This window comes from Pipistrellus kuhlii, unplaced genomic scaffold (genome assembly GCF_014108245.1).
Source record: "Pipistrellus kuhlii isolate mPipKuh1 unplaced genomic scaffold, mPipKuh1.p scaffold_m20_p_1, whole genome shotgun sequence".
Classification (NCBI taxonomy): domain Eukaryota; kingdom Metazoa; phylum Chordata; class Mammalia; order Chiroptera; family Vespertilionidae; genus Pipistrellus; species Pipistrellus kuhlii.
The window spans coordinates 192,735,831-192,749,062 of record NW_023425404.1 but is presented as its reverse complement, the minus strand read 5'-3'; the positions used below and the strand labels follow the sequence as shown (position 1 = coordinate 192,749,062).

Here is a 13,232-nt window from a genome sequence, read left to right as displayed (position 1 = left end):
CTGGAGCCACACTTTTTTATTTTTTTAAATATATATTTATTGATATTTTACAGAGAGAAAGGGAGAGAGATAGAGAGCTAGAAACGTCGATGAGAGAGAAACATCGCCCAGCTGCCTCTTGCACACCCCCTACCGGGGATGTGCCTGCAACCAATGTACATGCCCTTGACCGGAATCGAACCTGGGACCTTTCAGTCCGCAGGCCGACGCTCTACCACTGAGCCAAACCGGTTTTGGCTGAAGCCATACTTTAAATGTTGTTTGTTTTCAATTTGATTCCCTTCCACGAGAGACACCGCTGCCCCAAGTTTCCAGGGCATCCACATGGACTCTGCCCGATGTACACGGACAAAAAAAGAGGGCTCTTACTATTGTTTTCAGATCGTCAGCCCAAGGCCCCGCTCAGCCTGGGCTGCACCCACCAAAGGGGTCCAACGAGGTCCCCGGGCAAAGCAACTTTTTCCGAGCCCTTCCCTCCCCCTTTTTTTATCCAAGAATTCCAAAACCTACAGGCGTCAGACCTGGGGACCATAGAAAGTTGCCACGAAAAAAATAAAAAAATAAAATAACCACAAACGAGGAGCTGCTGAGCCGGGAGACCCGGGGTTCCTCCCAAATGTAACCCGCGAGAAGCTGCGGCTCCCAGGAGCCGGGTGTGTGGGAGACGCTCCCCCCGGGGCCAGCGCGGGGTTCGGAAGATGGATGGATGGATGGGGGCTTGCCCAGGGGCGCGGGGGGGCCCCCAAACCGGCCGCGGGGGTGGCGGGGGGCGGCGGCGCCGGGGCGGGCGGGACGGCGGCGGGCGCGGCCGCCCTCCGGGCTGGGGGGGAGCCCCCGGCTGCGGGCCGCGCCGGGGTCCCCGGAGGTCCGGGCCCCGCTCCCTCCAGGCGGAGGCGCGGGAGGCGGGCGCGGCCGCGGGAAGCCGCCCCCCGCCGGGAGGACCCCGCCGCCCGCCATCCCCGCGGGCGCGTCGGAGGCTGCGGGCGGCGGGCGGGCGCTGACAGCTCCACGGGCGGCGGGGCGGCCCGGGGCGGCGGGCGCGGCGCAGGCCAGGCCGCCGGGGACCGGCCGCTCCTCCCGCCGCCCGAGCCGCGGCCCCGCGCGCGCGCGCCGTTACCTTGTCGCAGTAGAGCCCCACCAGCTGCTTCATCCGCCAGTGCGGGGCGGTGAACACGTCCACCTCCTCGGGAAAGGGCGCCATCGCCGCAGCCGCCTCAGCCCCAGCCTCCGCCTCAGCAGCCGCGGCGGCCGCCTCGCCATAGACTCCCTCGCCGCGGGCAGAGGCGGCGCGCCCCCCTGCGCATGCGCCCGCCCCGTCGGCGCGCGCGCCCGGGAGGCCCGGCGGCGGCGGGGGCGCGCGGGCCGGCGCCATGCGGGCCCCCCCCCCCGCCCACGTGACCGGCGCATGGCGCGGGCCGAGCGCCCACCTCACCTCCCTCCTTCGCCCTGTGCGGTCCGTACCCGCTTCGCGGGTCTCCGAAGGGAACCCAGGCTCCTCCTTGTTTGTTTTGCAAAGGAAGACGCATCCTCTGCGGAAACGGGGTGTCGCTTTTAGGGGCGCTCTCGGCTCATCTCTCACCCAGAAGGCGCCCAGCAGACCCTGAGGCCAAGGCAGCCACGCACCATGGTGGCCGCAGGACAGGGAGCGCTGCCCGCCCGCCTGGGCCCTGATGCCCGTGTGCCAGGGGGACTGCTGTGCGGGGACCCAGGCCTCCTGTGTGCCAGGGGGACCGTGCTGAGCGGGGCCCAGGCCTCCTGTGTGCCAGGGGGACCGTGCTGTGTGGGCCCAGGCCCTCCTGTGTGCCAGGGGGACTGCTGTGCGGGGCCCAGGCCTCCTGTGTGCCAGGGGGACTGCTGTGCGGGGCCAAGCCTTCTGTGTGCCAGGGGGACGGTGCTGTGCGGGGCCAGGCCTCCTGTGTGCTAGGGGCACCGTGCTGTGCGGGGCCCGGCCCTCCTGTGTGCCAGGGGGACTGCTGTGCGAGGCCCAGGCCTCCTGTGTGCCAGGGGGACTGTGCTGTGTGGGGCCCAGGCCTCCTGTGCCACCCTCTGCCTCCTGCCATTCCCAAGTGTGGGTCTCCTCAAGCCGGGGCTGACCTCCCAGTGGCAGGTCACAGACCCCAGTGACCCCAGCAGGCAGCTCAGGGCAGGTGCCTGGGTCTGGGTCTGGGGGCAGGGCAGGCAGGGTTCAAGGCGCTAGGCATCAGCTGGGCATTGCCTACCATCTCCTCTGGGGCAGGAGGGAGGGAAAGGCCTTGGAATTCTGGAGGCTTCAAGAAAGGGAAAATTTCAGGGCACTGAGGAGGTGGGAAGGCGCCTCAAGCACTGGAATGGCAGGTCAGGGATGTCAATGGAATGGCAGGTCAGGGAGGTCAGAGAGGCCTTGGGCGGTGGGGGACGGGCAGAGTCACAGGAGAGCAGTGCGGTTGAGAACCTTGAGGCATGTCCATTTTAAATGGCAGCTCAGAAAGCAAGGAGCCTTAGGGAGATCCCTGTTGTCCACCTCAGCAAAGTTCATATATGTGAAGAAGCTTTGTGAGTTTATTTGAGTCAAGCTGCGGACAAATGCTGGAAAGCAGGATATCAGCAGATGGAGGTAATGCTGGAGAGTGGCAGGTTTGCACCTGTGGCACACAGTACAATCAAAAGAGAAGATGTAACTGGGTGACATGAAATCCACTGGCCATATATTAGGGAGGTGGAAGAAAGCAAAGCCAGGAGACCTCTGGGAGTGGATAAAAAGTAAAATGATAGGCACGTACTTCTTTCACTAGGTGGCTGCAGGATAGTTAACAGTCAACCATTAACTCAGTAACAATGAGGGGATTTGTGGTCTCGGCAAGAGTAGTGCCTGTGCATTGAGGGGTCCGGAGAAAAGGAAAAGTACTTTCACAATCCAGAAATATGCTAGTGTAGATGCAAAAAGGCTGTAGACAGACTCAGTTAAGGTAAAGATTGGCCTTTGCCAGGGAAGATACCAGCCTAGGACATGACTACCCACCATAAGCTGCTTTTAGTTTTAAAAAATTTTAATTTCAGACCACCCTTTAGGTTTCTCTTAGGTCTGAGTTTGTGAGCCTGCCATGCAGCCTTCCCCGAGCTGGTCAGGTTAGCAAAGGGGCCTATTCTCGCCCACATTGCTGAAAGAAACTTCTATGCCTGTCTCCCACAGGTCACCTGTCCCTACCCCAGCCCCCCAGACCAGGAAACCCCGTTAATGGGCACCATTTCTTACCTGAAAGGGGACCTGGCCCAGACAAGGTGTGCTAGCGCTGCTGGTAACGTGTGGGTTCTCGACTTTCTGAGGGAAAATTTCACAACACCAGACCTGGAGATGCTGAGAGGAAGTTTATTGAAGTTGGGGAGAGTGAAACAAGGAAGGGTGTAGGATAGAAGAAGCAACAGAGGAGTGGCGAGGTGGGGCTGCTTTGTCTAGAAATGTTACAGCAAAGAAAATGAGCGGAGGAGGGGCTGCTGTAGCTCACTGGGAAGTCAGAAAAGGGACGTTGGGGGCAGGTTTTAGGGGTTCGCTAGGGACCAGCTGCCACTGCCCATTGTTCTAGTTGTAAAAGGGGTCCCTTAAAGTGTAAGAGATGCACACTTGGGGAAGGGGCATAAGGACACATATGTAATACCTTAATAAAGAAAATTTTAAAAAAGAGAGATACACACTTGTGGGAGAGGATGAGGGGGGAGGGGAAAGGTTAGAGTCCTTTGTCTTGAGGGCTTTTATCTCTCTTTTGCAAGGTAGTGGGAATTCTAGAGGAGGTCGAGGTCTCAGCAGAGGGTTTCAGCAGAATATTCATCAGTTTTCCAGAGGTGACCTTTAGGGTTGCGGTCTCCCCTGATTGGTCAGCACCATTGCAGCCGCTCTGTCCTGGCACCGTCCACCTGGTTTGGCTGCTTTTCTGGGCCTGGGGCTGAAATATAACTGAGGCCTAGATGTTATCTCTAGGGACGTGACCTTCTGTATCTGGCTGTAAATTCTTCAGCCAGTGTATTCAGCTGCCTGTTTCCCCATATTGCTTGCCAAGGAATTTTTCTAGCTTCTTACTATCCTGCCTCACATTTACCCTGATCAACTCTCCACTGGTTGGCTGGAGGACCAATGTACACACACACACACACACACACACACACACACACACAAGGGGGTGAGGGGAGAAAGCAGGAAAGGCTGGGAGCCTGGGAAGGGTTATGTTACTTGCTTCATGGTGAGTAAAGAGTGAAGAAATAAAATGGAGTCCCTATATTGAAGTGTGTTTGGTTAACAATGACCATAATCTTGAGGAGGGCAAGAACCAGACATGTTCTGTTCACTTCTTTTATGCCTGTTACCCATCACAGTTCCATGACACCATAGGGGTTTGATCAGTTTTGCCTGGTACTACTTGTATGACCTTTGGTAAGCTACGTGACTTCTCTGGGCCTCAGGTTCCTCATGCATAAAATAATTACTATGGACTATCCCTGAAGAGGGCCCTCAACCATGCTGGCATCCTGATCTTGGACTTCAAACATCCAAAACTCTAAGAAATAAATGTCAGTTGTTTATGAGCGCCCCAGTCTAAGCTGGCTCAGACAAATACTTACCTTATAGGATTGTGGTGAGGATTAAGAGAGTGCATTTATATCTGTCCCCCACAGGTCACCTGGTCCCTACCCAGCCCTCCAGACCAGTGTACTACGTATACTAGTACCTGGGACATGGTAAGTACTGTCTGTCGTCTGCTCTCATTATTTATTTTTACTTTATTTTATTAATTTTTAGAGAGGGAGGGAGAGAGAAAAATGTCAGTTTCAGAGCAGTACAGCTGCCTCCTGTACTCTCCCTACCTGAGATTGAGCCCACAACCCAGGCATGTGCCCTGACCAGGAATCAAACCAGCCCAACCACTGAGCCACACTGGCCAGGGTTAACTAACTTTTAATAGACCGTGTTTTATTTCCCAATGCCTGTCTGTGTCTGTGTTGTTTGTCTGTGTACCCCCCAGAACTAGGCACATGAGATAGGCATTGAACAACCAAAAATCCATGAACACAGTTTCCCTGTAATCCAGAATTTGAAGCTGTGTAGTCAGCGGAATAATAAAAACAGCCACTTTGGACTCTGGCCATTTCAGGGAATTAGTTTAAGATGACAAAATGAAAAAATAATAATAAAGTAATAAATTATAAGTCGTATGGGTCATTCTTCCCTAGGCAAGAAGCTATTAACATCACTTCCATATGCTGAGTAATGTAGCAATTAATAACCTGATACATCCAGACAAATGATTGATTTACATTAAACTTTAGCCCCAGAAAAAAAAAAGACATTGATCAATTTAGTGTCATTATTGTAGGTTATTGCAACTACAGCAGATCAGGAACTCTTATTGAGGCCAAGGTTGTTGGTTTAATTACCTCCCTAGGATACTTTCTGGTTTTAGGAGAGCAAAGAAATTCTAACTGACCACCTCGTTACTGGCCAAGGAGACTGGATAAAGCATATGAAGGGAGCAGTGAAAATCTGCACTATTATAATGAGTGCTTGGGGGAAATGTGGTTTCTTCTTTCTCATTCTCTCAGAAAAACTGCATGCTACCAGGAAAACAAAAGATGCCCAGTCATTCCCTGGTGACCTAAAAATATGACGCTAGGTCACTTCTTTAGTGTTTTTTAATCCTAGCTGGAGGGCAGTGGAAAGGGTTACTGGTCAGGGAAAGTCATCTCCAAGACATTGAACTCTTGTTTATTTGAGTGTGTGACTCAGCACTTTCCCCAACAGGGGGTTAGTTGTGAAAACAAGCAATGAAAGAATGTTGCTATTGTAAAACAGCTGGAATTCCATTCCTAACTCCTACCAGAGTTAATCCTCCCTGTCAGTCAAAATAGCCAATCAACAAGGGATACAGAATTAGCAGGAAAGCTTTTGGTAGGGATGATGGCATTATTAAAATAAAAGATAGGCACTGAGTTAAAATGCCATGCCAGATGCTACTTTTTTCTTTTCATTTCTCAAATTTTTAACAAAAAATTCCCAAAATTCTGTAGTTGAAAAACAATTTCTTTTTTTAAAAATTTCATTGTTATGCCCAGCAGGTGTGCTCAGTGGTTGAGCATTGACCTATGAACCAGGAGGTTATAGTTCAATTCCCAATCAAGACTGGATCCTTGGTAGTGGGGGTGAGGAGGCTGCCCATCAATGTTTTTCTCTCGCCATTAATGTTTCTATCTCTCTCCCTCTCCCTTCCTCTTTGAAATCAATAAAAATACATTATTTAAAAAAAGAAAAGAAAAGAGTCTAGCCCTAGCCAGTTTGGCTCAATGGATAGAGCATTGGCCTGTGAACCAAAAGAATCCTGGGTTTGATGCCAGTCAAGGGCTTGTACCTCGGTTGCAGGCTCCTCCGGGGCCCAGGCTCTGTCTGGTCAGGGCATGTGCAGGAGGCAGCCAATCAATGTGTTTCTCTCACATTGATATTTCTGTCTTTCCCTCTCTCTTCCCCTCTCTCTAAAAATCAATGGAAAAAAAATGTCCTCGGGTGAGGATTAAAAAAAAAGTTCTAATTTTTAAAAAAAGATTTCAGTTTTGACATTAACCACCATAAGAACTGTGCTACAGGTACTCTCTCCAGCCCTGTGGAGGCCATTCTACCTCACAGCCATATAAAGAGAGTCCTTGGAGGCTTCTTGTGGCTGTGCCTTGAGGCCTTTGACTTCGTCTCTTGCCACATGGCCCCATCCTTCTGGCGTGGCCCTTTCTCAGCTTGTCACTAGGAGGCCATTCCAGCAAGTTCTAGCTGAGTTCTGTTCCTGAGACCACCAAACCCCCCCGGGGCGCTTCCTACATGACACATACAGGACCCTTCATCGTGGCTGGGCCTCCATCTCCTGCCAAGTTTGCCACCAGCTCTTTTAAAAGTCCACATAGCCCTAACCAGTTGGCTTAGTGGATAGAGCATCAGCCTGTGGACTGGAGGGTCTTAGGTTCGATTCCAGTCAAGAGCATGTACCTTGGTTCTGGGCACATCTCCAATAGGGGGCGTGCAGGAGGCAGCTGGTTGATGTTTCTCTCTCATTGATGTTTCTAACTCTCTATCCCTCTCCCTTTCTTTCTGTAAAATATCAATTATATATATATATAAATAGAAGTCCACGCAGTTGCTAGAAAGTTGGGGGAGGGGTATCTATCTCATTGGGCGTTTCCCTGCTCAGTGTCCTTATGTATTCACAATGAGTCTCAGTGCCCCTTCCTAAAATGGCATTTTTGAAGCACATGCCTCCCATTTGTGATGAACAGGCTAGGTCATCAGATTGGAGTACAGCTGCTACTTGGCCTTTTTGAAAGGGGTGAAGCCCATATACGTGGCTCATTGATGCCTCACACAGGAAAAGAAGAAATGCTTGGACATATGATGGCAGAGGATAACAGAAAGCCAGGGCAAGGAAGAAGCATAAAAGAAAAAGGGGACAGATAGGACAGAAATAAAAAGATGAGAAAAAGCAGAGTGGGGAGAGGAATAAAGGGGAAAAAAAAGATATAGGTGGAAATAGAACATAATAATTATACTGTATTAAGGTATTGCCATTCACCAGACACTATAAATGCTTTATGTGGAGTGTCATTGTAAGCCTCACAATTACTGTATGTGGAAGGTACTATTTTTCTCACGTGGCAAAAAAGTGAAATGGTGTTTAGACAGTTATTGATTTGTCCAAGGTCTAGAGCTAGTTAATGGAAAATCAGGGAGATAAAATCTGTCTTTCTCAGCCTAGAACAGATACTTAACCCTACACTGAAAGACAATTCTCTGTCATTAATTTTTATCAACCAACTATATACCTAATATGTGCCACTAACCGCTGAGCTGCAGGCAAAGGTGACTGGGAAGAATATAGGTCACACCACAAGCAACCTAAGGGTCCACGTACATAGTCCCATTCCTTAGATTACCCTTTGAAGAGAAGTAGTTTAGATAATGCTAAGGCCATAGTTTACTTCAATACAAATATGGAGCTATAATGTGCCAAGTTACTGTGCAAAAATCCCAAGCAGAAGAGGACCTTTTACTTCCTAAACGTGCCAGCGTGTTGCTTATCTTGTTTTTAATAAATATTGGCAAGTCTATTCCAACTTCTGACTTGCCATCAAAGGCTCTATTATGGGCTGACTTGCATGGAACCAGATGGTACAGTGTCTGTGTAGCTGGCCTGAGGGGAAGGTGGCTATTCCCAAGGCAACTTGCCTGAGCTGTTCAAGCCATGTATCAAGGAAAACTATCACAAGCTGGAACAGAAATGAACGATAAGCTTCCTGTAAAGTGTCGGCTTGCATTTCCCACAATGATGAAATCTGGCAGGTGGTTGCTTCATTCTTGCCTACAGAAAGGGAAAAGAAGTGTTCAGGGAAGTATCAGCTGTTTCCTTCCTCCCAACCCCTGACATTAAACAAACAAAACAAAACAAAAACACCCTCAGAAACCCAAACACAGTACAAAAAATATCCCTGATTCCATAATATTACTTCCAGAAAATTATAAAATGCTGAGAGCTACGTAGACAGAAAGAAATAGAAATGTCTTACACACGTTTGATTCCCATTCATTGACCAATAGCATTTTGGGGAGGGGACAGGAGGAGGGACCTGAGTTCTGATTCTACCTCTGCCACTACCACCTACCCAAGGGGCCGTGGGCAAATCTCTTGCACATTCTAGAGCTTCACGCACTAGGTGAGGTCAGAGGGCCTCTGAGAGTGATGACCAATACATGTTAATTAATCTAAAACACATGTAAGTCTGTCCCAGGCAAGAGCTTACCTATTAAGGGAAGTTAGTAACCAACCATCTAGATAAGGCCATCAAGGGCTACTTGCCCTTCAACCAAACATTATTCTCTTTGTGTAACTATTTAACTGTGATTTGATCCACTCACTTTTCCTCAAATGTCTCTACCTTGGTGATTATTTGGCTACTACAGGTCTTTTCCCTCACGTGCAAGACTGTATTAAAACATTGACATAGGCTTTTAATGGGACTGCTTGGAAAGTATTTGGTAACAGTAGAGAGACAGAAAAGGAAAGTGGTTGGAGTGTTGACCCGGCTTACTCATGATAAAATGAATTAGTATTTACCTCACAGGATGTCCTAAGAATTACATGTTTTTATGGAACATAGTAAATCCCGGCATAGGGAGCTCTTAAATATTTGCTTTCACTTCTGCCTGTGAATTGAGCCAATTGGGTAAGATTCTCTCTCTGGTCTCCTCCAGTTCTCAGTTTCTGGTACCTACACACAGCTCCTTGAAAACTGTTTTGTGGGGTGTGTGTGTGTGTGTGTGTGTGTGTGTGTGTGTGTGTGTTAAGTTAATCCTACACATTAACTGGAGAAGGGCGGGTCACAGAGTTAGGTTTGGCTGTTATGTGACAGGAAACACAAAATATCACTGGCTGAAGGAAGAAACTTTTTTCTTCTTATTATTATAACATTATGTATCTAGTGTTGCGTAATAAATTCCCCCAAAACATAGTGTCTTAAAGTGTTCACTGTTTCACAGTTCCTGCAGATCAGGAATTCTGGAGTGTCTTAGCTGAGTCTGTCTAGATCAGGTTCTTTCCTGAGGGTGCAGTCAAGTTGGCCTTCTAGCCCGTTGAGTGGAAAAGTTAGTCATGTTGAGCTAGTCTGCAGGATGGGTGGTGAGTGAGATGGTTGTGAAATATGTACCAAATGGAAACGTCCAATTGGAGTTTAGGGTCAGTTGAAATAAGGGAAGTGTTATTATTCATACAGAATTACATATTTACACATGTTTAATCTTGCCAGTCTCTAACGGAACATTCCTAAGAAATGCTATGCCTCCTTTTACATGCGGCAAAATACTTCTATGATCTTCCTCTCCGAATGGAAGGATGAATTATGGGTTGATGATAGACTTCAATGACCGCAACTCATAGACTAACTATATACATTATCTCCCAACGTTGTGAAGCAGGTGCTGTCAATCCGGTTTCACAGATGAATGAACCAAACAAAGCTCCAAGAAACAAAGCAGAATTTGAAGCCAGATATCTTGTTTTCACTGCCCTGCAATGCTCTCTCTGTATGTCTATCACACCTGACTTTCCACTAAACACCTGTCCTACCAGGTAGCCTTGCTAGGAGTTCTATCAATGCAAAGAGCTGCAGAGCGGGAAACAGGATGTGGGCAAACAGGAGGAGAGGACACAGTACTTCAAGGTGCTTAGCTAAGGGCTTCTCTTAGCTACATTAATGATAGTTCAGAAATAATCATCAAGAAGCAATACAAATGTACTGACAATACAAATGCAATGACTTCAACCAGAGAGTACATAGGCCCAAGGTGCCTGAACTAGTCCCATCCCTGACAGTGTTCTTCAAAAATAGCCCTCAGGGAACCAGATTAATGTCCCAGCAGGTCCTTTTAAAGATAAGCTGCTTTCTGAGACTCACCCTTGGAAATTTCATTCAGTACACTTGGGGCAAGGTCTCATGATTCATATGAAACTAATGTTTGACAAGTGCTATTCTGGTTACTAACGCGGTAAGTTGATTGTAGAATTCATGGAACTCATGGTATCACTTACAAAACACAATGACACAATACACTAAATGTAATACAGCTAAATTTGGAAGCTAGATTACTGTAGAAAGTGTATAAACTTTGGAAATAAACAGACCTGTACTAAAATCATTCTCTGCTGCTTAGTCATTATGCTACTATGGAGAAGTTCTTTGAACATCTCTGAGCTTTGGTTTCCACTGCTGTAAAATATTGATGATGATACCCTGATGGGTTTTTGTGAAGACTGAAGATAAAATATGTAAATTGTTTGGCACATAGTAGCCATTCAATAAGAGATCATTTTTTTAATTATTAAATATCAAGCACTATAAAATGGGGTACCATATCTTACAAATATGGTATTAAGAGATATTAGGGGACAGAGGTTTCAAAACACTTCATTATCTGGGTTCAAATTCCAGCTGGCCTACTTTCTTACTTTCCACCAGCAGAGTAAATCAGAACTTCATTCACCTTCTAGATAGGAGTGAAGCCATTGTCAGTATTGTTAAGCCACAAACCTGTTCACTATTTTGCTAAAGAAACTGTGGAATGGAAATAGTACTACCTATCTGACAGGGTTATATGAAGTTTATTTTATTTTTTTTAATATATTTTATTGATTGTTTACAGAGAGAAAGGGAGAGGGATAGAGAGTTAGAAACATCGATGAGAGAGAATCATCTATCAGCTGCCTTCTGCACACCCCCTATTGGGGATGTGCCCGCAACCAAGGTGTACAAGCCCCTGACTGGAACTGAACCTGGGACCCCTCAGTCCTCAGTCTGATGCTCTATCCACTGAGCCAAACCGGTTTTGGTGGTTATATGAAGTTTAAATGATATGACACAGGCAAGGAGTTTATGACAGTGCCTGGGAAGTGATCAAAGTACTTTAAAAAAGAACCTGCCCGTTTTCTATTTTTAAAAATATATATTTTAATTTTTTACAGAGAGGAAGAGAGAGAGAAAGAGAGAGTTAGAAACATCTATGAGAGAAACATCAATCAGCTGCCTCCTGTACACCCCCTACCGGGGATGTGCCTGCAACCAAGGCCTTTGATCAGAATCGAACCTGGGACCCTTGAGTCCGCAGGCCAATGCTCTATCCACTGAGCCAAACCAATTAGGGCTTGTTTCCATTATTATTTAGCAAACTCTGTGGGACTACCGTGTATCAGAAATTCCAAATTCAGTGTTTCTAAAAGTAAATTCACTATTTTCTCGGTCGATGGCATTTGCCAAGTCTATGTATCTGCACCTAATTTTTATCACTGTCCATCAAATTACCCTTGATGGAACAATGATAGCAAACAAACTTTAGTACAAGACACTGTGCTAAGCACTTTTTGGTACTAAGTTATATCTATTCACAGGAAAACTGTATAAAGCGTAGATATGATCATCATCCCTACTTTACAGAGAAGGAGAAGATAGGCTAGCCCCTGAATAACAGAGCCAAGATTCCAATCTGGGCAGGCCACCCCCAGAGTTTGTAACTTCTAGTGGGCATGATACTGCCTCTAGAGATTTTGGAGTTATTTTAAAAGCTCTCACTCTCCATCACTTCAATATTTAATAAGATACACAGTCCTCTTAAGTATCTCTAGTCCATCCTCTCTTCGCTGCTCATGCTGCTGTCGACCCAATTTAGGCCCTACTTAACTCCTGCTTGGTCTCCCTGATTTTAACTTTCCCTTTTCGGTCCTCTAGCAGACCAACTGGTCAGACATGTTCCTAAGACAGAGATCTGATAAATGACTCTCCTTTAGTTATAAACATTTAATGGGCCCTGGTCAGTTTGGCCTAGTGGATAGAGCATCGGCTCTATGGACTGAAGGGTCCCAGGTTTGATTCCAGGTCAAGGGCATGTACCTCGGTTACAGGTTACTGGCCCTGGTTGTGGCATGTGCAGGAGGCAACCAATTTATGTATCTCTCTCACATTGATGTTTCTCTCTCTGTCTCTTCCCCTCCCTTCCACTCTCTAAAAACCAATGGGAAAAAATATCCTCAGGTAAGGATTAACAAACAACCATTTCTAATGGTGCCCCAATTCTTCCAGAATGGGACCCTAACTCTCTTATGTGTCATTCAATGAGGCAGCTAGTGCGGCACATCAGCTCACAATGAATGTGTTGCATTTTCTTTTCATTGATGTGAACACGGCCTTTTCCTCACTAACGTGGGCCCCTTTGGGAAGTAGGGACACTCTTGGTTCATTTTTATAGAACCCACTACAGGCCCGTTGCAGGAAGATTCCTGCAATAGGGCTTCCTGCTGTGGTCTCCACCACTCCTCCTGCTTTCCTCCCTCCCTGCCTGCTTCCCTCCCTTCTCCCCCAGACCGCTGCTTCTCTCCCTTATACTTCCCTCCCTTATCCACCTGCTTCCCTCCCTTCTCCCCTGCCCAGGTTGCTTGCTTCTCTGCAGTTTTGCTCCCTTCTGTAGCACTTGGCCTCTTTCTACACTGTCTTGATATGCAAATTAACCACAATCTTGGTTGGGTTGATTTGCATACTCGCCTTGATTGGCTGGTGCACATGGCTTGGTCATAGTGAAAGTATGGTCAATTTACATATTATCTTTTTATTATATAGGATATTTTTCCAGGTCCCACCAGCCCCCAGATACAAATGAAGTCACAATAGCATTAATGTGTGAACCTTAGTGA

General features: G+C 47.5%; 1 protein-coding gene and 1 long non-coding RNA gene across 3 annotated transcripts in view; both read right to left on the bottom strand.

Annotated features, from left to right (window-relative positions):
• Nucleotides 1-1,304, bottom strand: part of FBXL5 (F-box and leucine rich repeat protein 5) — a 32,701-nt gene extending 31,397 nt beyond the window's left edge. The window contains exon 1 of one of the 2 annotated variants that reach the window (XM_036420239.2): nucleotides 1,118-1,304. In XM_036420239.2, coding sequence (XP_036276132.1) covers nucleotides 1,118-1,201 — 84 coding nt within the window. In that variant the 5' untranslated portion in view covers nucleotides 1,202-1,304. The remainder of the gene's footprint in view (nucleotides 1-1,117) is intronic. The other variant, XM_036420231.2, reaches the window with a different exon arrangement.
• A 1,326-nt stretch (nucleotides 1,305-2,630) lies between these two features.
• Nucleotides 2,631-7,777, bottom strand: LOC123651469. Its single transcript, XR_006740209.1, has 2 exons — nucleotides 7,214-7,777; nucleotides 2,631-4,524 (listed from the first exon to the last, which is right to left on the bottom strand). It is a non-coding gene; the product is annotated as an uncharacterized LOC123651469 (long non-coding RNA).
• Nucleotides 7,778-13,232: the final 5,455 nt, after the last annotated feature.